The 22,998-nt window shown below is 45.8% G+C and overlaps 1 protein-coding gene across 5 annotated transcripts in view; it reads right to left on the bottom strand.

Annotated features, from left to right (window-relative positions):
• The window catches only part of TSPAN5 (tetraspanin 5), a 180,502-nt gene that overhangs the window by 25,676 nt on the left and 131,828 nt on the right, over positions 1-22,998 (bottom strand). For all 5 annotated transcript variants that reach the window (XR_011567107.1, XM_070791174.1, XM_019962417.2 and 2 more), the window contains exon 2: positions 9,107-9,157. Coding sequence is in view for 4 of the 5 variants with exons in the window: in XM_070791174.1 (XP_070647275.1) it covers positions 9,107-9,157 (51 nt within the window). In the remaining variant the exon portion in view is untranslated. The remainder of the gene's footprint in view (positions 1-9,106; positions 9,158-22,998) is intronic.

Raw genomic sequence — 22,998 nt, 5'->3', positions numbered from 1 at the left:
AGGGGGTGAGGGGCTGGGTTATGGTATGAGACTTCTCAGCAGTTGCTGTGTTGTGTGACTCCACTTCCTAGATAAGGGAGCAGATTTCTTTTCATCCAAAAGAAAGGAACTACCTAGTAAGGAAGTTTCAAGAGGATCCCTGAGGAAGCTCGGAGACACCAGGTCTGGGCAGGGGTACTGGGTGGCCACCTAGAACAGGGATGCCCACCCAGAGGAAGGGAACTGCAAGGCAGAGGGACCTTGGGAAAACTTCAAAAGGGCCAAGGCACCATCCCCTTTACCACCTGCCAGGCTCAGAGAGCAAAGCTGCACCCACATTTCTGCCCTGGCAGGAAGTGGGAGAGAAACCTCTGGGGGATTGGGGAGGGGGGACAGGAGGAAGCAGGGGGCAAAGGCCCTTCCTCTCTCCAGGGGCCCAAGGTTGACTGTGCCAGGCAAGGCAAACATTTTAAAGCAAAGTGAGGTTTGGGGTTTCAATTTTTATCCAGCCCTGTCTAATAACTGGGCTTCCCTGGTGGCTCACATGGTAAAGAATCTGCCTATAGTGCAGAAGACCTGGGTTCAATCCCTGGGTCAGGAAGATTCCCTGGAGAAGGAAATGGCAACCCGCTCCAGTATTCTTACCTGGAGAATTCCATGAACAGAGGTGGGCACCAGTCCATGGGGTTGCAAAGAGTCAGACATGACTGACTACTATTTTCATTTCTAATAACTGGGCCTGGACTGGTGCCTAAAATGAGAATGCATGTATGCTAAGTCACTTCAGTTATGTCCAACTCTGTGCAACCCTGTGGACTGTAGTCACCAGGCTCCTCTGTCCATGGGATTTCTCCAGGCAAGAATATTGGAGTGGGATGTCATTTCTTCCTCCAGGGCATCTTCCTGGCCCAGGGTAGGACTGCGGTATCTGAGGGTGGACAACAAAGACACTCAATTTTTGATCCACCTGAATTTTCATTCCTGATAAATTTCTCTGCAAAAAAGTTTACCGGGACATACAAAAAGAGAAAAATTAAGTTTTTTTTCCCCTAACATACATCATGCCTTTGCTGAGCATACTGTTTACAACACCTCAGAGCATAGGCTGACTTTCTAGATACTCAACAAAAGCTGTTCAGTTTGCAGATTTTCAACTGCAACAGAGAACCTGTGGGGATCACATGGACAATTGAGAAAGAGATGCAAACTTACATTTCAGTCCACGAAATGAAGCCTTCAAAAGTATTCTCGGCATCTCAGAAATGTCTCCTTCAAGTACTTTTTCAGGGGAGGCAAGCATTTTTCTCTTTAAGTTACCTGGGTAACCGCATCCACCTACCACTTCCCTCTGGCTACCTTGACCACCACCGTTATGAATTGCTTGAATCACTGAATCTCCTTGTCTAGCTTTTCCTTCCTGGGAAAAATCGGGAAAGTTCTTCCAGGTTGAGCCTATTGTACAATCGTGACAGGCAGCAACCGGAGGGTTCTGAAGTGAAGACTGGCATTACAGACAGTGGTCAGGGGGAAGGCCTCCAGCAAAAAGACTCACCCTTATCCCCAGGACAGCCAGGGAGAAAAGTGATAAAGACTAGAGAGCTCCTCTCATGGCCATCCCACCTGCCAGGGCCAGCACTGTGCCCCAGCTCATGGGGTCTGCCACAATGTATACAGTTCTCCCGCACATTCTCATTCACGTGGTCACGAGCACCCGGATCCGACCATGCTAGACCTGAGCATAATAAACTGAAGAAGACAGGCTCCTGCCCTCAAAGAGCTTCCAGGTCAGACAAGCCAGGCCAGGTTTGCCCTCCACGAAGAGGGCTGGTGCTGTGTGAGCGGTGGCAGGAGGCACAGGAGAAACCAAGAGTTCACACTGAGGACCAGGGAAGCGCACTTTTCCCACTTGGAAAAGCCGAGTCTCCCCCTTGCCCCCAACAGTGTAGCCCCACTTACGACTGTCAGTGATCTATCACCCAGCCTCGTGCCCCTACCTAAGAATTAAGTCAAAAGCATTACCATGGGAATTCCCTGGCAGTCCAGTGGTTAGGACTCCTCGCTCCCATTGCCGAGGGCCCAGGGTTCAATCTAGGTTGGGGAACTCAAATTGCATAAAATCCCACACAAAGCAGGGAAAGGGTATAAACACTGGGCAAAACGGAAAAGGGAAGATATCCCCAATTCTTCCCTAAGTCAAGACAGACATACACAGATTACCGCTTATACACCAGAAATAATTTTTTTTCCCCCTGGATGTTAGAAATCTGCTGTTTCTACACTGAATGAACCCCTTACCATATCAGATACCAGAAACCACATATCACTTTACTTCCTTTTAGGCTATAAGAACTGATAATATGCTTACTAGAGGTCTGAATGATAGAGCCAGGGTTGAAAAGAACGCTTTCATCTTCCCTTTGCACATTCATTCTCCCACAAGCAATGTTTCTTGAATGGTATTACATGTCAGTTAATATTCTAAGCGCTAGAGTGTAGTAGTAAACAGAAGTCCCTGTTTAGGGGGAAAAAAAAAATCCGTTTGAGTGGTAAGTCCTTTGACAACACAGAATGAGGGGAAAGCACACGGAAGGGACTGGGACTAACGTGAGAAGTGGCTGCTTCAAACAGGCCAGGGAGGCCCACAGACGAAGGGGCCCTGGAGCAGAGACCAGAAAGCAGAGGAAAGCAGCTGTGTGGGACCTCTACAGAAGAACACACCTCTCAGGGGCCGAGTGGCACGAAGACCCTGGGGTGGTGGGTCCATCCGAGACGGCGGAGGAACTCAAGACGATGAGCTGGGGCTGGAGCGCATCAGGGGCGGGCGCAGCGTGGGAAAGAAGGACCAGAAAGTAACAGTACTGTACTCAGCTTTGAGTGAGACGGTAAATGCACTGGAGGGCTTGAAGTAGAGACGCGACAGGATTCTGCCTTATGCTTGAATCACTCTGGGCAGTCCAGTGGTTAGAAGTCCACGCTTTCACTGCTAGGGACCCAGGTTCAAACCCTGGTCAAGGAACTAAGATCTCGTAAGCTGTGAGTGCGGCCAAAAATAGAAAAAGTAATAATAAAAATAAATAAATAAATAAAAGAATCACTTTGGCTGCTGTTTGGAGACGGCCAGGGCTGGGAGTGGAGGCACGAGAGCAGAGGCTGGGGAACAGTGGAGACGTCTGCACTAACAGAGGCAAAAGGCTGCAGCTTAGACTAGTGTGTAGAAGTGGAGGTGGTTGGAAGAAATCATATTCTCAGTGCAGTTTCAAAACAGAGCTGACAGTGTTTGCCGACAGACTGAATGTGGTATGAGAAGAAAAGACAAGGGTGTCAAGAACACCCAAACAAGTGAAGAGGACCGAGCCGCTATCTCCTGCAACTGGGAAGAGAAGGTGTGAGGGGAGAAATCGGCAGTGTTTCTCTGGGCTATGAAGCTCCAGAAGCCTGATGGGCCTTTCAGCAGAGATGCTGGGCATGAGACTGGGGTTCAGAAGAGGGCAGGACCACAGATGTAAATTTGGAAGTCATCAGTGATCAATGATGCTTGAGGCCCTGAGCCTGAATGAGAATTCCCAGAGCCTGAGTGAAGAGAAACAAGGGGCTTCTCCAGAATTCAGAAGTTCAAGAGGCAGCTGGACTTTGCAAACAAGTATGAGAAGGCACTGCTAATGAGGTATGAAACTCAAGAATGTGATGGATCTTGGAAGCCAAGTAGCAAAGTGTTCCTAGAAGAGAAGAATGATTAAACATGCCTCAGTCCTCACTTGACTGATCAAGGTTTCTGGGTACCTGGGCAAGAAAATGATGTTCAATGAGAAAGTGCCAGCAAGGTTCATATGAGTCCTAGGCTAGTTATTCAGAGAAAAGACAAGATGCAGAAAGACAGTCTGATACAATGACAAGTAGATGGATTAGAGACTCCTTGACTAATGACACCCAAGGGCACACACAAGTCAATGATGTCAACCCCAAAGGAAATTTCCAGTGACATGTCACTGGGTTCTGTCCTCGGCCTGCTCAATATGTCACTACCTTCTATCAGTGATAGCTATACTTGACTGCAATCAGAATAATACAGGAAGCTTGTAAAACAGAGCCTCCTGGTGTCCACACCCCAGACCTACTGAATCCGAATTTGCCAGGTAGCACTGGAGCAAGGAGTTAAAGGAAGGTCTGAGTTAAAAGGAGGACTTGAGTGAGGACGTTGATCAAAAGTACGGCTAAAACCAAGCTGAGCGGAGTGGGGAATGTGCTGGTTGACAGAGCACTGAGCTTCCAGCTTCAGAGCAATCTCTGCAGGTAGGCAGGTAGAACAGACTTGGGGCAATCTGGACTCTTGCATCTGCCTCTGAAAATCAGCCAGATGTGAGATGGAGGGAGGAAACCCAGCTGGACCTGGACCAACCTGAGAGCACTCAGTGATACACTGTGTGACCTCAGTGGTACTGAGCAGACAGGAGAGAGGGGACGCGATCCAGCCCTACCCTCTACAGCCCCTAAAACATCCTCTCCCTGGAGAAGAGAACCCATAGGGACGGCAGAGGAGTGAGATCAAGATGGCAGAGGGATCCCCCACCTCCACCAGAGCCTGGAAATTCACAAGGAAACACACCAAGGACTAAATACGGAGAAGGGCTTACAATGGGCCCCAATGGGGCAGACCTACATTCCATGAATGAAAACCAGTAGGACATGATTCTAATTTGGCAGGAGGAAGGTCTTTCTAATAGTAAGAGGAACCCAGAGAAAAGTGGTGAGTGCTTTGCCCAAGGAATTGTTCAACTTCTGTACTCTCCAAATTAGCACAAATTGCAATGTATTACTTTATTTATAGATCCCGTGGAGGAGGAAATGGCAACTCACTCCAGTATTCTTGCCTGGAGAATCCCATGGACAGAGGAGCCTAGCAGGCCTCAGTTCGTGGGGTCGCAAGCATCAGACATGACTGAAGTGTAGTTTATGTATATAAGCACGCGCGTCCTAGAACAAACTAGCATTCAGAGTTTATGTATATAATCATGCCTGTCCTAGAACATGAATTTCCTGAGGAATTACATGCCCAGAATCCAGCGCAAGCCATGCCCCACGCTGTGTGCTCAATAATGTTCTTTGAATGGATGAGGTGATTACTGCCGGACGCTGCCAAGCTTGTAGTGGCGGTAATTCATGCAACGTGACTGTTAACGTTCCTTCTAAAACCACAGATCCTATGATTTCTGAAAAACTGCACATAAACCAGTTTCCCCTGGAGACACATTCATCCTTTGCATCTTGACGGTGATCTGGAAGCTAGATTAAATGTATTACTTAATTATTAAGTCTAATATTCCATTGTAATATTAGTCCTAAATCTCAGCCTGGTATTTTTAATGATTTTTGCCTCCAATGTTTCTGTGCTCCACATAAAAATGTGCAAAACCCCACCTATTAAAGAAATCTGATCCTTCCAGCCGTGACCCAGTTTGGGGATTTACCCTCTGGGCCTCTTTTCAAGTAAATGTCACCACATCTCCGTTGGGGGGATTTACTGACGCACAGGCTGGTGTGACCCGCCCTGCAGGTGCACGCGGCCGTCACCCTCGGCCGCCTGCGGTTCACCTCAGAACATCACCCCAGCAGTGGCCTGGTCTAGCTTAGAACTTATCCCCAAGGGCTTCAGCGGAGCAGCCTCTGCAGCTACCAAGTCAATCAATGAACATCACACCCTCCTTAAGAGACCCCAGAACACAGCCGATTCTCAGTCCACAGATCAGAGCCTGGAATGCTCCAAAAATCTGAGGCAGCTCCCAAAGCCCCCATTCTGTGCTGGTGCCCATGAAGGGCATCCAAGGAAGGGAACCATGTCCCAGAAAGCATGTACCTTACACCAGGCCCAGTGTGGGGAGCCACCCCACTTCATCCTCACAGCAACCCTACAGCTGACACGAGTGTCCTTTGCATAAACCAGGGAAGGGTACCCAGAGTCGCTAAACACTTGCCCAAAGTCACACTGACAGCAAAGGAAGGAGTCAGTACTGAATGCTGGTCTTTCAGCCCCAGAGCTGTGCTTTTTTTTTTCCCCTCATGGCAACCAGAGTGATCTTAAAAGCCAGATTAGGACACTCCCTTAATGGCCTGGTAACTTCCTCTCATTCAGCCTCTACCGGCCCCTGCCCCTCCTGGCTCTGCCTGCCTCTCTGGCCACCTGCCTTACATCTAGCTCCCCCTTTCTACTGGCCTCTTCCTGCTCCTCAGAATCGCTATGTGCCTGACTCAGGGCCACTGGACTTGCCATTCCCTCTGCCTAGAATGCTACTCCCCCAATGCTCTGCAGACCCCTCTTTACTTCATCCAGGTCTCTGCTCCAGCACCCTCTTGTCAGGGAGACCGTTCCCAAGTGCTCTATCTAAAAGAGATCCCTTTTGGGGCTTCCTTGGTGGCTCAACGGTAAAGAATCCACCTGCCAAAACAAGAGATACAGGTTTGATCCCTGGTCCAGGAAGATTCCACATGCCTCAGAGCAACTAAATCCACGCACCCCAACTACTGAGGCTGCGCTCTAAAGCCCAGGCGCCGTAACTACGAAGCCCACGAGCTGCAACTTCTGCAGCCCATGCACCCTAGAGCCTGTGCTCCACAAGAGAAGCCATGGCACTGCAACTGGAGAGTGGCCCCCGCTCACTACAGCTAGAGAAAAGCCCGCACAGCGACAAAGACGTAACACAGCCAAAAATAAATTAATAAAAAGTAAGAGAGACCTCTTCCCCACCACTCTTTAAGTAGCCCTTACTCTGTACCTTGCATTTCTCAGCACTCATCCACACCTGCACACATGTTCCTGGCTAGTTAACTGCTTACTGCTGGTGCCCCCACTAAAAACAAGCCCTACGGGACAGGGACTCAGCATCATTTGCTGCTGCATCCTCACCCCCAACTCAGGGCCCAAACATACGGCCAGTATGCACCATACTGAGCTGTTACATGTCCTTTGTCCTCCGCTACCTCCGCGTAGTCCCAGCTCACAGAGTTCTGCTACACAGTAGCTGGGCAACCCTGGCCAAGTAACTCCAGCTCTGCAGAGAAGCCTTCCCTTTGCTGATACCAGCCCTGAAAAAGGAGGGAACTGCTATTTCATCCCTCCCTAGAGACCACATCCGGAGAAGGCAATGGCACCCCACTCCAGTACTCTTGCCTGGAAAATCCCATGGACGGAGGAGCCTGGTAGGCTGCAGTCCATGGGGTCGCTGGGAGTCGGACACGACTGAGCAACTTCACTTTCACTTTTCACTTTCATGCATTGGAGAAGGAAATGGCAACCCACTCCAGCATTCTTGCCTGGAGAATCCCAGGGACAGGGGAGCCTGGTGGGCTGCTGTCCATGGGGTCGCACAGAGTCAGACACAACTAAAGCAACTTAGCAGCAGCAGCAGCAGAGACCACATCATCCCCTTGCTCTGATGTTTGTATGATACTGTCAGTTTTAGAATTTTGTGATTTAATCAAAGAAGAGACATTGGGGCGACTGATGAGACAAAAGGATAATTATATTTCACAAAGAGAAAAACCTTCAAAACAACATATTGTCTGTTTATTGCTAGAACAGATAATTAGTTCATATAATGCCCTCCAGCATCTTTTCAGAGCAGATAGAAATGGACTGATTAAAGGAGAGTTATACAAAGCTATATGATCTGGCCCTGAACCAAACAGAGGGCTTCTAAAAGTGGAATTTCTGAGATTCCACCAGTACAAACCTCCAGGCTTATAAAGGGATCGACACAGAAGCTGATCATAATCCAAAAGAAGGTCAGTTATTCAACAGAAAAGTTTCTGGAGATAAAATTCTGTTTTGGGAACTTAATTTGTTTCCCTTGATGTACAGTCACCACCCTTCCTCATAAGGTTGCTGGAAGGTGGTTCATTTTCCATAAACATTTCACAATCTGTACAAGTATTCTGAAAATAAACAGATGGCGGTTCAATTTCAAAACTCGGGATTTACTTTGAGTTTTACTGGATACAATCTATCTAAACATTGTTTTACTTGTGGAAATACCTTCTTACAGCTGAAGGGCTTTTGTTTGCTGGACTTCCTTAGTTCTTCTCTCCTTTCCTAATACACAGACCACTTCAAAGGAATGCCTGACTTCAGGCCTTGGTCAAGTTCAGAGGGTGAAATGTCAATGTGATAAGAGAATGGTCTTCTGGGAAAATTTCAGCTAAACGTCTTAGTTTACAACTTTTAACCAATCCATGCACGCCCTCACTCTCATAGGTGGGAGATGATAAAGCTTTACTGTGTAGCCAAATACCAGAACAGATAAAATGCTGCCAATGATCTCATGTCCAAAGAAGGAAGGAAAAAAGAGTATTTATTTTTGAATTCCACTGCTTGGCGTCAGAAGGAGAAGCTGCAGAAAAAAACTTCAAAGGTATGGATAGGAAGGGAAGTGGAGGAATGGACACAGGGCAGTGTTGTCGTGAGGGTGTTGTTTACATAATAAACCACCCAGAACATTGTGTCTTCATATAGCCTTCTCCATAGATCCAGATTTATTTCTTTACTGTGTGATATTTGATGACACAGTTTGGATATTCCTTAACATTTCCAATCAGCACACAAGTGTTCACACTCTTAGCAACACTGATAAGTTTATCTGATTTTCAAACATGAATTGTATCTAGTTTCTTCCATACGTACCACATGCTAACAGCTTAGCATATAATGTTCACACTCAAATATAATCTTCACGGCTTGAATAATCTTCCAAAGGGTTTTTTAAAAAATAAAAGAGAAAAAAAGGCTCCAGGTGCTTATTTAGTATTGTTAGTATTATTTATATGCATTACTGAAATTCTTGTGCCAGAGTGTTCCCATGTTCCATGGGAACATGTCTCTCCGGCTAACTGATAAAATTCCAATAACACATTCTGTGTTATACATGTGTGTTGTTACTTCTGTAATTATTTTTGTGCAATGATCAATTTAGGCTCCATTCTTCAATCTTTGAACTGTGACATTATTTTTCAGGGGTACTTTTTCATTAAAGAGCCATGTTTCCATACACTTGGCAGTCATCAAAGAGGAAAAAGAGACAACATATAACGTGCAGCTTCTTACAAACAAAATGTGTGATTTTAATGATGTTTTACTTACTTTTTCATTCCACGCCCAGAGTCCGATTCCAAGAAATGCTATTCCCAAAAACTGAAAGAAAGCGAGAAAGTGATGTAAGTATGAGAGTAAATGCCATATTTTCACTAGTACAAAGTTTCAATCACTTTTCTTTTGGTTACTTTATCTGCTGAGAAAGTTTTCTCTAAAATCTAACAGTCTTCAACAGGAAAAGAAATACCACCATCCCCTTGATAAAATTATTACCACATTAAGAACAGCACTTGCTTAGAAGTCATTCAGATTATAAAGAATAATAATTAGGTAAAATCTTGAATAAAATTAAAGTCATCAATAATGTCTGATGCTGCCTTTCTGGACTGGAGAGGAAGCAGTGAGTACGCCATAAACCTAAGCATGATGTTCACTAGAAAATGGATAACTAGGGGCATGAATTTAGCAGAGTTGGAGATTTTCTCCTTGCCATCATGCCATTAAGAATGGGCTGCAGCAGGGAGGGCCTGCAGAAACCCCCAGTATCCCTCAGTCAACTCTTTATCACCCCTTCTAAAGGGAACAGGACCCTTATCAAGTCCAGGATGACCCAAAGAAAACACCTGGAATCTTTGTCAGAAACTTATAATACTTACATTGTAGTTGAAAGGGCTTCCATGACTTGGCCTAAACTCAGTGCTATAACTTCAAGCATAACACAGAGCACACAAATAACATGCAAGGTTGAACTAAAAATACACAGACTCAGCCATCCATCAGCTGCATTGAGTATGGGGCTAGAGAGGGGAGCAACAGTAACCAGGAGGATAGTCCATTTGAATCAGTTCTCACAGCATTCCATCTCCTTTAAGAGACACGTTTTTTCCAGCACACTTTAACATCTCTGAAATTGGGATGTGTCTTAAAAATGATGGTATCTCAGTTTAATTGCTTTTTTTCCCGCCTTGACTGTACCTCAAATAATAGTGTGTCTTATAACCAGAGTTCCACAGGTTTGGAAACACGTGGCACACGGTTCAGAGCTCAGTGATCAGGACTGGCTGTAACTGGCCACAAGGAAAGACACATCTTAGTCCTCATCTTTATTATCCACAGCAACTCTGAGTTTCCTCTCCAAACAGTGAGGTGAAAAGAGGGTGGGCAGGTTGAGACTGAGGGCCGTGGCGCATGCTGTTTATTTTACTAACATCTTGATCAAGTTAAACGTCAGGGAAGCTGTCCACTGAGAGGGAGCCGTGGAGAAGATGAGTAAGGGTGGTTACTCTCTCCAGTTTCAGGGAAATCTGAGAAGGGTTCACCTGGCGAGGTCTTTGCCATTCGCAGCGGGGAGCTACAGACACTTTGTAGGCAATGACTAACAAATCCAAAAAGGGGCTGGGAAAACAGCAGGAGCAGAGGGAAAAGAGCGAACGGGAAATAATAGAGGAGTGACTGCTTGGAAAAGGTGGTGGTGTTTTTACAAGCAGAACTTCCCAAGCCCTGGACAATTATCTGACACTGCAGTGACACAGCACTTGATGCACTCTGAGTTCCTACACAGAAAAGCTCGGCACTGTGGCCTCGATGGAGCAAAACCGAAGGACCCCTTTCTTCCAAGCTACCCTTGGTCACGGAAGTCTGAGAACATTTAGAAAAATGTATTTTCAGCATGCCAACAAAAAACCAGTATGCTTAGCCTCTCTACTGCCCTGACCAGAATGTTATTTCACTTTACAGTTCCTATCGGAAGCCACAAATGCACCAGCCTCTCAAATGACTCAAAATGTTTCTGGGTCTCTACAGTACAAAAATAATGCCACTCAGCATGTCACTCTCATTTTCACAGGTCCCAGACCAGTGGGGTAACAGAGACGACTGCACACACGGGAGACCATTAGACCTACATCCTTATTGACATCAAACTCAGCCCAGGGAAGTCTGAGACTTTCTCATGTTAAAGCCCTTTGCGGACAAAGGCAGGTCACTCCCCTGATGCACTGAATCACAGTGTCACCCCGAGCAATGGTGGGATGCTGTGACAGAGGACACCAAGGCCTGCTGTCCGTCTTGCTGAGGAGGGCAGACAGGTCATCGCTGAGGTCCCCTGCCTCACTGCTAACATTACCTTCTCTTTATCACGTGTCAGGCACTGTGCTGGTGCCTTCTGTATGCCATGTCTCTCTTAAGCATTGCAACTATTTATTCTGAAGGAGGCATTATTATTAACTCCATTTTGAGAAAGATTAATGTGCTCAGAGGCACACAGCTTCTGAGTGGAGAAGCAGAGATTTGGACCAACATGAATGTAACAGCAACATTCGTGTTCTTACCAGTAGTGATAAGTCCCCATTTTCCTCTGTGGGACAGAAAGTTGATACATTCAGATTAGAAGTATATGGGATATGATGAGGATATCATATGTACCCGCCCAAGGAAGCAATGGGAAGTTGAGAGGGTAAAAAGAGATGAGAACTTTGCCTTCACATAAAGAACAGGCTATAGAACAGACATTCCCCAGGCTGGTGACAGCAACGGAGTAACATAGAAAACAAATTCCGTGGTGGGTCAACTTTCTCCTCTTTGAATAATCTTTTTCTTGGGAACACAGAGATTATTTGTCACTTTGAAAAATCTTTTTCTTTCCCAAATCATATAAACAGATTGGAAACAACATTTTTGACAAAGAAAAGAGAAAAAAAAATCAGGATCTGAAGAAGACTGAAAGACAATTTCCTTTACAATTTTGCTCCAATATTTCCTGCCTTAACTGTGACCTCCCAAACAAGGTTTGAGGATTTGGAGAAAGACACCGAATCTGAAATCCAGGAAAGCACTCAATTGCTAAGCGAGTGGTGCGGGGCCGGGACCTCAGCCCGTACATAGCTCTACGGCTCCATCATCAGCCAACATCCTCCCAATGACTCTCAGCCCATATGCTTTCTTTTAAAATCAAGTTGTTCCAGCTCCAACAATTAAACAGAGAAGAGCCAAAAAACAGACACAGGCACACAGCACTTGAAGCACACCGAGTTTCCCCCTTCCCACCTCCAGAAGAAAAGGCGACCATAAACCCCCAAATTGACCTTGTTCTGAAACCCAAAGGCCACTTTACAGGGAACAAATGAGAACATTAAAGTCAATTCTTTATTCCTTTGAAACAGAAACGAGACCAGATCTGAGGCATCCTCCCATGTGGCAATGTATGCAAACACACAGGCAAATGTTTGTCTATCCAACTTTGATGTTTTAAAATGAATATTAATTTTGCCAACATTTGCCAAATGCTAATTATGAACTAAGCACCATACTAAGTACTGTGTTTTATATGAATGAGTTAAAACAGCAGTGCCTAACACAGCAGGCTCCCAGCCACCGGGCACTTGAAACATGGTTAGTTCAAAGTGAGATGTGCTAGGAGGTGTAAAATATACTCTGGATTTAAAAGACTTAACATTCTGAAGAATGTAAAAGTTCTCATTAACAGCTGCGTATTTATTTTTAATTGGAGTATAGATGATTTACAGTGTTGTCTTAGTTTCAGGCATACAGTAATGTGATTCAGTAATACATATATATCAATATATCTATTCTTTTTCAGATTCTTTTCCATTATAAGTTATTTAAGATGTTGTAGTTCCCTGTGTTACATGATACATCCTTGTTATCTATTTTAAGTATGTAGTACGTATCTATTAATCTCAAATTCCTAATTTATTCACCCCCACCTTTCCTTTCTTGTAATCATAAGTTTGTTTTCTACTTCTGTGAGTCTCTGTTTTGTATGTGAGTTTATCTGTATCATTTCTTTAGATTCCACATAAAAGTGATATCACGTGACATTTGTCTGACTTACTTCACTCAGTACGACAGTCTCTAGGCCCATCCATGTTGCTGCAGATGGCATTATTTCATTCTTTTTTATGACTTTTTTTTACAGCTGTTTTATTTTTGATTACACATTGAAATGATAATACTTCAGCTATATTGGGTTAAATATTTTAAAAATTAATTTCACTTATTTTACTGTTTACTGAAGTAGTTGATTTATAAGATCATATGAGTTTCAGGTATACCACATAGTGATTCAATATTTTCATAGATTATACTCAGTTTAAAGTTACAAAATCATGGCTATATTTCCCTGTGCTGTATAATGTATCCATGAAGATTACTTAATAGATTTTTAAAAAAATACAGCTAGTGGAACATTTAATTTAAATTATATATGTGGCTTGCACTATATTACTATTGGGCAATGCTGTTCTAAAGTATACCACGATAATACCATGCAGTAGAAATATTATCCCCATTTCATAGATAAGGAAATGGAGACTTAGACACATGGAGTACGTCTCCCAAGATTACACAGGGGCCTGAGCTGGGCTGCTCAGGCAACTTGACTCCTCGGTCCAAGCTCCAGACTATTATAGTACTATACTTTGCTGAGGTGCATAAAACGTCTGTTCAGCCAAACAAAGGATGGAGAATTATACTGAAACTCATGTTTTAAGACTCAAAAGTACTTCTTTAATTTCTAGGTATTCAAAGCAAAGCATGTTTTCCTGACTAGGAATGAGAACAGCACGTGGGTAGAAACAGAGAGGAGCGTGTGGATGGAAGCCCACCAGGCTTTGCAGAACAACAGCCAGCAGAGCTGATCCTCAAGAAAAGCTGGAGAGGACAGTGGCCCTGTGATGTGACTAGGACGATGGGGCTTCTCTGCCAGGAAGGTCACACCTGCCCCCTTTCCTCTTCCTCCATCTGTTGTTTTTGTCCTTGCTGAGCTCCCAACATATCAGAAATGGACCAATGTTCCATTATGCTACTTGGTACAACAACGGATGCTTCGAGAAGCCATTCACTCATCTATCTACAACCTTCAACAAACATTTTTCAAGTTCCTGCTTTGTGCTAGGCACTGCTTTTATCTTGTGATAAATGTAGGTAAGAAAACAGACATAGTCCCTGTTTCCAGAGATCTTAAAGTCTAGATAGAAAGATACATCTTTACCAAATAATGTGTAAAAGACAAAATCACCCTTGACGGTGCTCTAAAGGAAAAGAACATAAGACCAATACAAATGATAAGAGGGACATGTGACCTAGAATAGTAGTCCAGAAAGTGCGTGTATGCTCACTCGTGTCTGGCTCTTCATGATCCCAGATGGCAGCCCCCCAGGCTCCTCTGTCCATGGAATTTTCCAGGTAAGAATACTGGAGTGGGTTGCCATTTCCTCCTCCAGGGGATCTTCCCAACCCAGGGACTGAACCCACATCTCCTGCACTGGCAGGTGGATTCTTTACTGCTGAACCACCTGGGAAGCCAGTCCAGGAAGGCTTCCCTAAGTAAGCGACGTAGGAACTGAGGTCTGCAAGATGAGAAGACATTAACTGGGAAAGAAAAGAAGGCAGAGTGATTCAGGTAGAGGGAAGAGAATGTGCAAAGGCCCTGGGGTGAGAGAAGCACAGCAAGTAAAGGGTCTACAGGTGACTGGTATGACAGGTGCACAAACAATGGGGGAAGCAGGGAGGTATGGCAGGTGTGCAATGAGAGATGAGTAGGACCAGCCTACTCAGGGTCTCGTACGTCACCTTAAGGAATCCAGTCATCACCCTAAGAGTGACAGGAAGACATTCAGGGCTGTATGTACGTACTTGGCTGAGATGGGGTGAGAAAGCAGGTTTTTATCAGATTTGGTCTTTGGGAAAATGACCCAAGTTGCAGAAAAGATGAGTTGAGAGTTCAGAGTAGATGCACAGCAGCTAGGAGGAGCGAGCTTTGGTCATGCAGATAAGACCCAACTGCATCCTGGACTGAAATGTACTGAAGAAGCACATGGAATCGAGAGCATTTAGAAATAAAACTGATATCTTCAGAGATGCCTGGATATGGTCACAGGATGGCGTGGGGTTAAGGCTGAAGGAGAGGGAAGTATAATATTAAGGATAATGCCTGTGTTTCTGACATCTTTTAAATGGAGACTATGGGTCCTCTAAATCCATCTTATGTCCTCTCTGACAGAAATAACACTCAGGTGTCAATTTCATAACTAGCTTGAGATGTAGCAGCATTTCTGAAGGACAGTTTTCTTTCATGGATATTTTGGCTGCTCTCTGAATTCTCTTTGAAGCAAGTTTCAGCTTGCATACTTTTAAAAAATAAATTATTTAAAACCTGTATACATGTCCACCACCTCCTACAACTTTTACTCACAAAAGGAAGCAGTTATGCATATCTGTATGTTAAAGTTCACAGGCAATTCTTTTTTATCCCCCCACAGGCAGTTCTTAAATGGACATTTTTGATCCTCTTTGCTTAAAAAACAACAACAATGACATCTGTCTGGCACCCTATGAACAGACTCGAAATAACAATGCAGCAAGGTAAACACAGTAGGGGAAAATAAAAATCAGGTCAATTTTCTCACCTAACTGGAACCTGGAAAATATCATCCTAAATAACAATGGAAAGAACTTTTATTCCTTAATCATTCTGATGACGTTGTTTTTAAAAATCATAAGCTGTGCCTGAATAAACAGGAGAGATGCATTTTAAAACCTTTGGCACAGAAGAGAGGAAAGGGAAAGAAGAGGTGTATTTTCCTGAAGTACGTGTATGTTTTATGAAGATGTTTTTCTGACACCTAAGTCTGACCCAGACTCCAGGTCTGGCGGGGTGGATGAGCGGAGCAGTCCACACAAGTGTGTTAAATACTTCTGTTAACAAAATCTATATTGTCTCTATCAAACATGGGCTGATGCAGGAATAAAACGCCTCTGGGCAGAATTCTTGCCATGTCAGAAGAGTATAAACACGGGTTAGTGGAAAATTCAATACGCACAAAGGCAATCCCAATTTTGCCACTGGGTCCCCATGTCCCAGTTTGTACAAAGTGTCCAGAATCCTTATGATAAGATGGCATGGCAGATAAAGTACAGACTTGTAAACAGGATATTTCCCATCTGAGCCAGGGTCAACCTCTCACTTCACTTCGCCCTCGTGGCCTCCTCATGCAGCCCGAACACACGCAGCCGGAAGAAGCGCAGCTCTGGCTGGGCTTGTGGTTTCGTGACCTCGGAAAGGCTCCTTGTTTGTTCAGCACACATTTACTGAGCATCTGCTATGAGCCAGGTAGCCCTCTAGGGGCCCTGGATAATTATCACTGGGAAGCGAAACAGACAAATGTGCCTGCTCTTGCAGCTGACATTCTCATCAGGCCATGTGGGGAACGAAAGACACTAAAAAGAAGCATATGTGAGTTAGATCACGTACAGCTGTAGAAGACGAGAGACACTGCGGGAAAAGAGAGCAGCATGGGGGAGTGAGGTGTGGTCCAGGGAGGGGTGAGCTGCTGTGACGCTGAAATGGGGCGGACAGAGCAAGTCTCCACCAAGAGAGTCACGTAAGCAAAGACACGGGGGACGTGAAGGAGCTGGCTGGTAGGTGTCAGGGAACCGAGTTCCAGGCAAAGCAGCAGCCTGGCTAAGGGCCTAAGCTAAGGTGTCCAGGTTTAATGGAGGAACAGGGGCCACACTGGTTGGTTTCTGAAGGCCGTGGCGGTGACTGGTTTCTCCTGGAGACAGAAGGAACCACGGGAGGGTGTCCTGATTTCCCAGAGCCCCCTGGTCCTAATATGTCAAACAGAGATACTAAGGGCCCCTGAGGAAAGAGAGCAACTTCAGGGTCAATGTGACAGCGTAAGGACTGGGTGACTCAGAACTCGACTGACATGCCTGGAATAGTTGGCACTTCCTACGTGTCTGTTCCCTCCCCATCCTCAGTCCCTTCTCAGCTGCAGCAGCCTCTCCCCAGACCTCGGCCAGGTCAGGATGACTCCTGCTCCCTCTGGGTGCAGTCTTGCCTCCTCCAAGGATGAGGAAGCATCCTCGTTCAGGGACCAGCGGCCCCTCTCTTCTCAGCTGCTGCACCTCTCACACGTGGACCCTTACCTGACATTTACACACACAGGGCTGAAAAGTTGCCACATGGCCCGAGGTCAGACTCTGGGAGTGATGGGGGCTGTATTAACTGGACGGCATGTGCTATTTAAGGGGCAGGAACACCTGCCTCCAATGAATCATCTCCTTCCCCTGCGCAGGCGGGAGGCTCCTTCCAGGAACAGCGTCTACAAGTACCCCTGCGCGTTTACAAGAAACACACTCCAGTCAGGATACCGAGACCGAGTTTAACCTCGAGTCTTTCCTCTTTCTTGTCTCGTCAGTCTCGTTCTTGAATACTGAGAGTCACTGGCGTCAGAACTTCAAAACCTGCTAATTCTGAAACCCCACATTATAGTAAGTTTCTCCCCATCAGGGCTTCTCAGTGCATTGTCCTTCCCCCTAACCTTATCACTCTTCACTTTTACCTTATACCCTTCATGATTTGTTTTGGTTCCTTTATATCCATTCTTAAAAACGGAATCTTTGGGGAAGAATGTGGAATATAAATTATAACCAATATCGGGACTTTTCTGGCAGTCCAGAAGTTGGGACTTTGCCTTCCAATGCAGAGGGTATAGGTTCAAAAGCTGGTCAGGAGGTTAAGACCCTATATGTCCCATGGCCGAAAAACCAAAACATAAAACAGAAGTAACATCCAAAAAAAGACTTTCAAAAAGGTCTACATTAAAAAAAAAAATCTAAAATAATTATAAGTAATATTGACTGGGGCAACATCTCCATCTACACCCCCGTTTTATGAAAACTGGCCACCCCCCTCAAGGGTGGGCCCCTGCAGTCATGTATGCAAAGGAGAGCCCAGCCCCTCTCCACCCTCTGTAGATTGAACAGCAGACTGCAGTAGGCCTGCATCTCAGAAAGAGCCATTTATTCAATACGAGACCAGAGTCTCTCTTGCCCAGAAATCGAGTGTTGGACATGGTGATTTTTATCAGCTTCAGTCTCCCTTAGGCTGGAAGAGACCGGGCTGCCTTGGAGAGAGCATGCAGATACAGAAACAGAAAAGGGGGACTTCTGTTCCTGCCCACTCTCCACTCCTCATCCCCAGCACCCCGGCCACACGTCCTGATCCTGAGTTCCACACGATGCCCCTGGGTCCCTACTGTACATCTCCTCCTCCCATCCTGACTCAAGTTACTTTGGGAGCTTCCTGTTACTTGCTACCAAGAGGGTCGTAAGACAGAAGTAAGAGACCAGTTTCCCTCGCACTTAGTCTTGTGACAAGCTTGCTATAAACAGTTAAGTGTGTGGGACAGGCATGAGCACGATGGGGCTCCAGAGACTAACAATGATGTGGTGGAGGGTGCTTTTCCCAATAGCTGAGGGCAGACTCTGGTGGCTCTGAACTACCGGGAAAGCTGTTGTGACCTAATGTGAGAAGCTACACGTGATTCAGCCATGTTCTCCCTCAGAGAAAGGGCTGCCTTCTGCTTGCTGATTGAATTTTGGAAGCAGAATGACACAGCCAGAACCCCAGAAACGTTTCCCAGGCAGAGACGTGGTTCCCAAGCATTATAGATCTGTGTTTTCTCCTCCTGTTTTCCCAGAGAGGAGGGCAGGGCTCTCTCTGCCTTTGAACTCCACCAGGAGACAGCCAGAGCACCTCTTGAAGAAATGTCTACAATCCAGGGACATTCTCATTCACAAATTCCTTTGTTAAGAGTTTGGAGCTTAACATTTTGGCAAAAACTAGTGCAATTTCAGTTTCTCAGTAATCCGAGATGGGAAGGGAGAGAAAGGCAGGGAGGGCCTGCAGGCCGTATAGCCCATATTCCTCTTGGAACTCTCTCAGGCAATGCACACACACAGAAAGGAACATAGGGGATCGTGCAGTTCTGGATGGAATCACGGAGGCTGCAAGTTTACAGACCACTGATCTTTGTATCAGTCAAAGCCAGGCTTATACTGCCTGGATACTCCATCTATACTTCTCTGATAAGATAAAAACCAAGGCTAAGAAGAGACCACACAGATGTTCTGAAAGCTGAGGAGGACTGAAGGACTCAAGAATTTCATATGACAAGTATGAGCAGTAAGCTATCTGCAGACAAACATCAGCCTTGTGGAAATAAGCTCCTGTTTGCATTAAACAGCCAAGCAGTGCAGCTCCAGCGAACGGCAGCTTCAAAAGTTTAAGACTCTCACATGTACACTGTTTTTATATTGAAACATCGTAAAGTTTTAAAGAAACATCTGAGGCAAGGCTTAATGGTAAATGCAGAGAAAAATTAAAATAGGATTACTCTTTTTTAAAAGCACAAGTAGGACTATGTATTTCAATTCCCTCAATAAATACATAGTTTCTATATACACCGGGCACTATGCTAGAGGCCAGGGACAGGAAGGTCACAAGCATAACAGTTGGTCTCTTAAAGAGCTAGCTGTCGAGGGGCGGAAAGTGGGAACAGGTAAATAAAACCAAGACTCAAGCACAGGGAATGGCGTGGCACCTGCCCGGAGATGCAGAGCCACAGAAACAGAGGGGAGGCCCTGGGCTCCCTGCGGGGTGGGGTGGGGGCAGGGGGTCAGAGGAAGCTTCCTAGGAAGTGACAGGAAAGGAGAAAGGAAGTGTCTCCTGCAGAGGAAGCAGTGCGTGCAAAAGGAACAAAGCCTGAAACAGCCTCTCAGGAAACCAGAAACGCTGCCTGGGCTGGAGCGGAGACATCAGGCCAGGCCCTGGGCCAGCAGCGACTCCCATTGTGGGTCCTGCTCCACAGACTAATGGAAAAATGCAGATTCTCAGGGGGTCCCAGGCCTACCTCCTCAGCAACTCTGGGGATGGGGCCCTACAAGCCCTGTCTTAACCAGCACTCCAGCTAACTGTGGTACCCGGTGAAGGCTGACATTGCTAAGTAGGCTGTGTGTGTCCTGGGGACCAAGGCACCACCAAGCTACTTGAAGCCAACCAAGGATTTTTGATGAGATGGTGACAAGATCAGACTGCATTTTGGAAAAATCATTCCAGTACAGTACAGAGAATAAAAAGAAGGGACGTGAGACTGCGGGTGAGATGAGTAAGGAGGTTCCTGCAGTAATTCTGCTGAAAGTGACACGAGCCTAGAAAGGCAGAGGCAGTGGCAGTAAGATGAAGACAGAAGATGAAGGAGGAGATTCTGCAGGACATGGTGACAGGAAGCATGGGGTATAAGGTCAAGATCACGGTTTTCTCAACAAGAACGCTTCGTTTCCACCCTAAATACGTGACAATATGGGCAAGTCACTCAATCTCTCTATTCCTCAGTTTCCAAATCCATAAAATGAGGATACTGATTTCCACGAAAACACTGCTCCATGGAAGCAGAGATTCTTCCAGCTCCTTCTGTACCCCCTAAACTTAGAACAATGTGTGATTCACAGTAGGTCTTAAATAAACATTTGTTGAATGAATGAGTGAATTAGTGGTGGGAGATGAGGAAGAAAGAGGAATCTATGAAAATTCCCAGGATTTTAGCTGAAGCAACTTAATAGCCTACTGTCCTTCTCAAAGTTAGGAATGTGAGTGAGGGAGAAGATTTTAGGAGAAACATACATTTGTGAAATCAGTTTCAGACACGTTACCACTCAGATGGACTCAGATATGCAAGTTAAGGTGTCCTGGCATAGTCACATGAGGGCCAGGAGGCCAGAGTGCACACTCAGGTGAGAAATCCAGCTCCATCACTTACAGTGTGACCTCGGACAAACAGCTGACCCTCTCAGTTCTCTATTTCTTCCTCTCCAAATGTGGAGACAGCAGTATCCGTCTCAAAGAGCCAATGAGGGAGACTGGAAGCAATAATGCACGTAATGTGCTTTGAAAAGGGCCTGGCACGCAGGACATGCTCAATGAGTAATTGTTCCTGTGGTTATTGTTAAGGCCACGTAAAGAGTCTGTAGAGAAGAGGGCCGCGGTATCATCCCAGAGGACAGTGAGATTCATGGTGAAGTGCACAGAGGGAATTGGAGGGGGGATCACAGAGGTAGACAGAGGGGTGGCAGGAGACCAAGAGAGACAGCTGCCCCCAAAAGCAAAGATAAAAAGTCTGCCACTTGTGATTAAATGTTGAAGTGAAGAGTCAGTCATGTCCAACTCTTGTGACCCCATGGACTGTAGCCCGCCAGGCTCCTCTGTCCATGGGATTCTCTGGGCAAGAGTACTGGAGCGGGTTGCCATTTCCTTCTCCAGGGGATCTTCCCAACCCAGGGATCAAACCCAGGTCTCCTGCATTGCAGGTGGATTCTTTTCCATCTGAGCCACTAGGAAGCAGAATAGGTCTGCTCTGCTAAGCAAAAGAGCTGACACAGTGGAGACTGCTTGTGTTCAACAAAACTGGAAATAAAGCGTAGAACAACAAGAAAACATTCAACACAATCACTTCCCTTATTTCAGACTCGTCCCTGGCCTTGGAGGCCCTGGGCACCACCACCAGACATTCCCAGCAGGATGCCTGAGCAAGACCCAAGATGAGCTGAGAGAGACAGCGGCCACCACAAAGGAACTTGGGACTGGCCTGGGCTCACCTCCGTAATGGCCTCTGCCTTTGTAAAATACAAAAGGGAAAGAGTTAGGCAATGGGTCTCAAAGACCAACAGACTGGGTGTCAGGAAACCCCAGGTTTCATACTAGCGTGTGAATTTGGGCAAGTCACTGGACAACCGTCTCCTCAAGTATAGATGGAGAATAACAACTCCTGCTCTAGATACACAGGACTGCAGTGACCAACACGAGGGAAGGGAAGACGTTTTGAAAAGGATACCGGATATAATTAAAATATCACATTTCACCCATCTGATAAAATTACAGTGAGACACATGCTGTTGCCACTGGCTGTGTCGTCGGAACATATGCAGCCCTTAAACGTCAGTGCACAGGAGCTGTTCATGGGATCTGTGCTTATTTGGGGTCTGTTTCCAGAATATTTTATGTTGGCAGATCATTTTCTTGAGTTTCTGCACTCCTTATGAATCGATTGGCATTACAAGTGAGTCATTTGTGACAGACTATCTTTTCAAGAGACGTGTATAGCAGACAGCCTTAGAAGACGGAGACAGTGTTCCCAGAAACGTTGCAAAGGCTGCAGCAGACTTGCAACCCATTATAAAAGTTTTGAGTTCCCTAAATTCAGGGCTCCCAGCCTATAACACAGCTCATTATGTGCACAGGTGTCAGCTAGCCTGCTCTGCATCACCCTGTGGAAACCAGGGCTCAGGGAAAGAGTGAAGAATGTTGATACACTGGCTACTAATATTGTGTCCTGTATCTCTGACCCAGGGGTCTGGCATCTCTGCCAGCATCTATGACACTGAGGTAGGTAACTTGCTAGCTGGCGGGTAGCATACAACCTCAGCTCCCTCACAGCTCTTGACATTTAGTAGTACTGTTTTACAGGAGGGCTGGTGTTCCCCTCACCCAACAGACTGTTCCCTGGTGCCCAAGGCTTGCCCTGGTCTGCCATGTTGGAAGTCAGCTCAGTCAGAGCTGAGGAGGCAGAGGAGCTATTAACTCAGAGTTATTTCTGGTATTCTTTTTTTAAAAAAAAAAGCTAATACAAATACTCCCTATGCCTGTGTATCTGTGTGTTTTAAATTTTTGTTATACCTTTTAAGGGCTTCCCAGGAGGCACAGAGGTAAAGAATCTACCTGCAGTGCAGAAAACACAAGAGATGCAGGTTTGATCCCTCAGTCGGGAAGATCCCCTGGAGAAGGAAATGGCAACGCACTCCAGTATTCTTGTCTGGAAAATTCCATGGACAGAGCAGCCTGGTGGGCTACAGTCCAGGGGATTGCAAAGAGTCAGACACAATTGAGCACACAAATAGCAGAGCATGCTTTTTAAAAAAAAAATGTTTGCTTATTCCATAAAATATCCTTTCTTTGGAATTTCCTGGCAGTCCAGTGGTTAGGACTCAGCACTTCCGCTGCCAGGGCCCTGGGTTCAATCCCTAGTCGAGGAACTAAGATACCAGAAGCCTTGAGGCACAGAAAAAAAAAAAACAAACAA

The sequence above is a fragment of the Bos indicus genome, chromosome 6 (assembly GCF_029378745.1).
Source record: "Bos indicus isolate NIAB-ARS_2022 breed Sahiwal x Tharparkar chromosome 6, NIAB-ARS_B.indTharparkar_mat_pri_1.0, whole genome shotgun sequence".
Classification (NCBI taxonomy): Eukaryota; Metazoa; Chordata; class Mammalia; order Artiodactyla; family Bovidae; genus Bos; species Bos indicus.
This window is presented reverse-complemented; position numbering and strand designations above follow the sequence as displayed.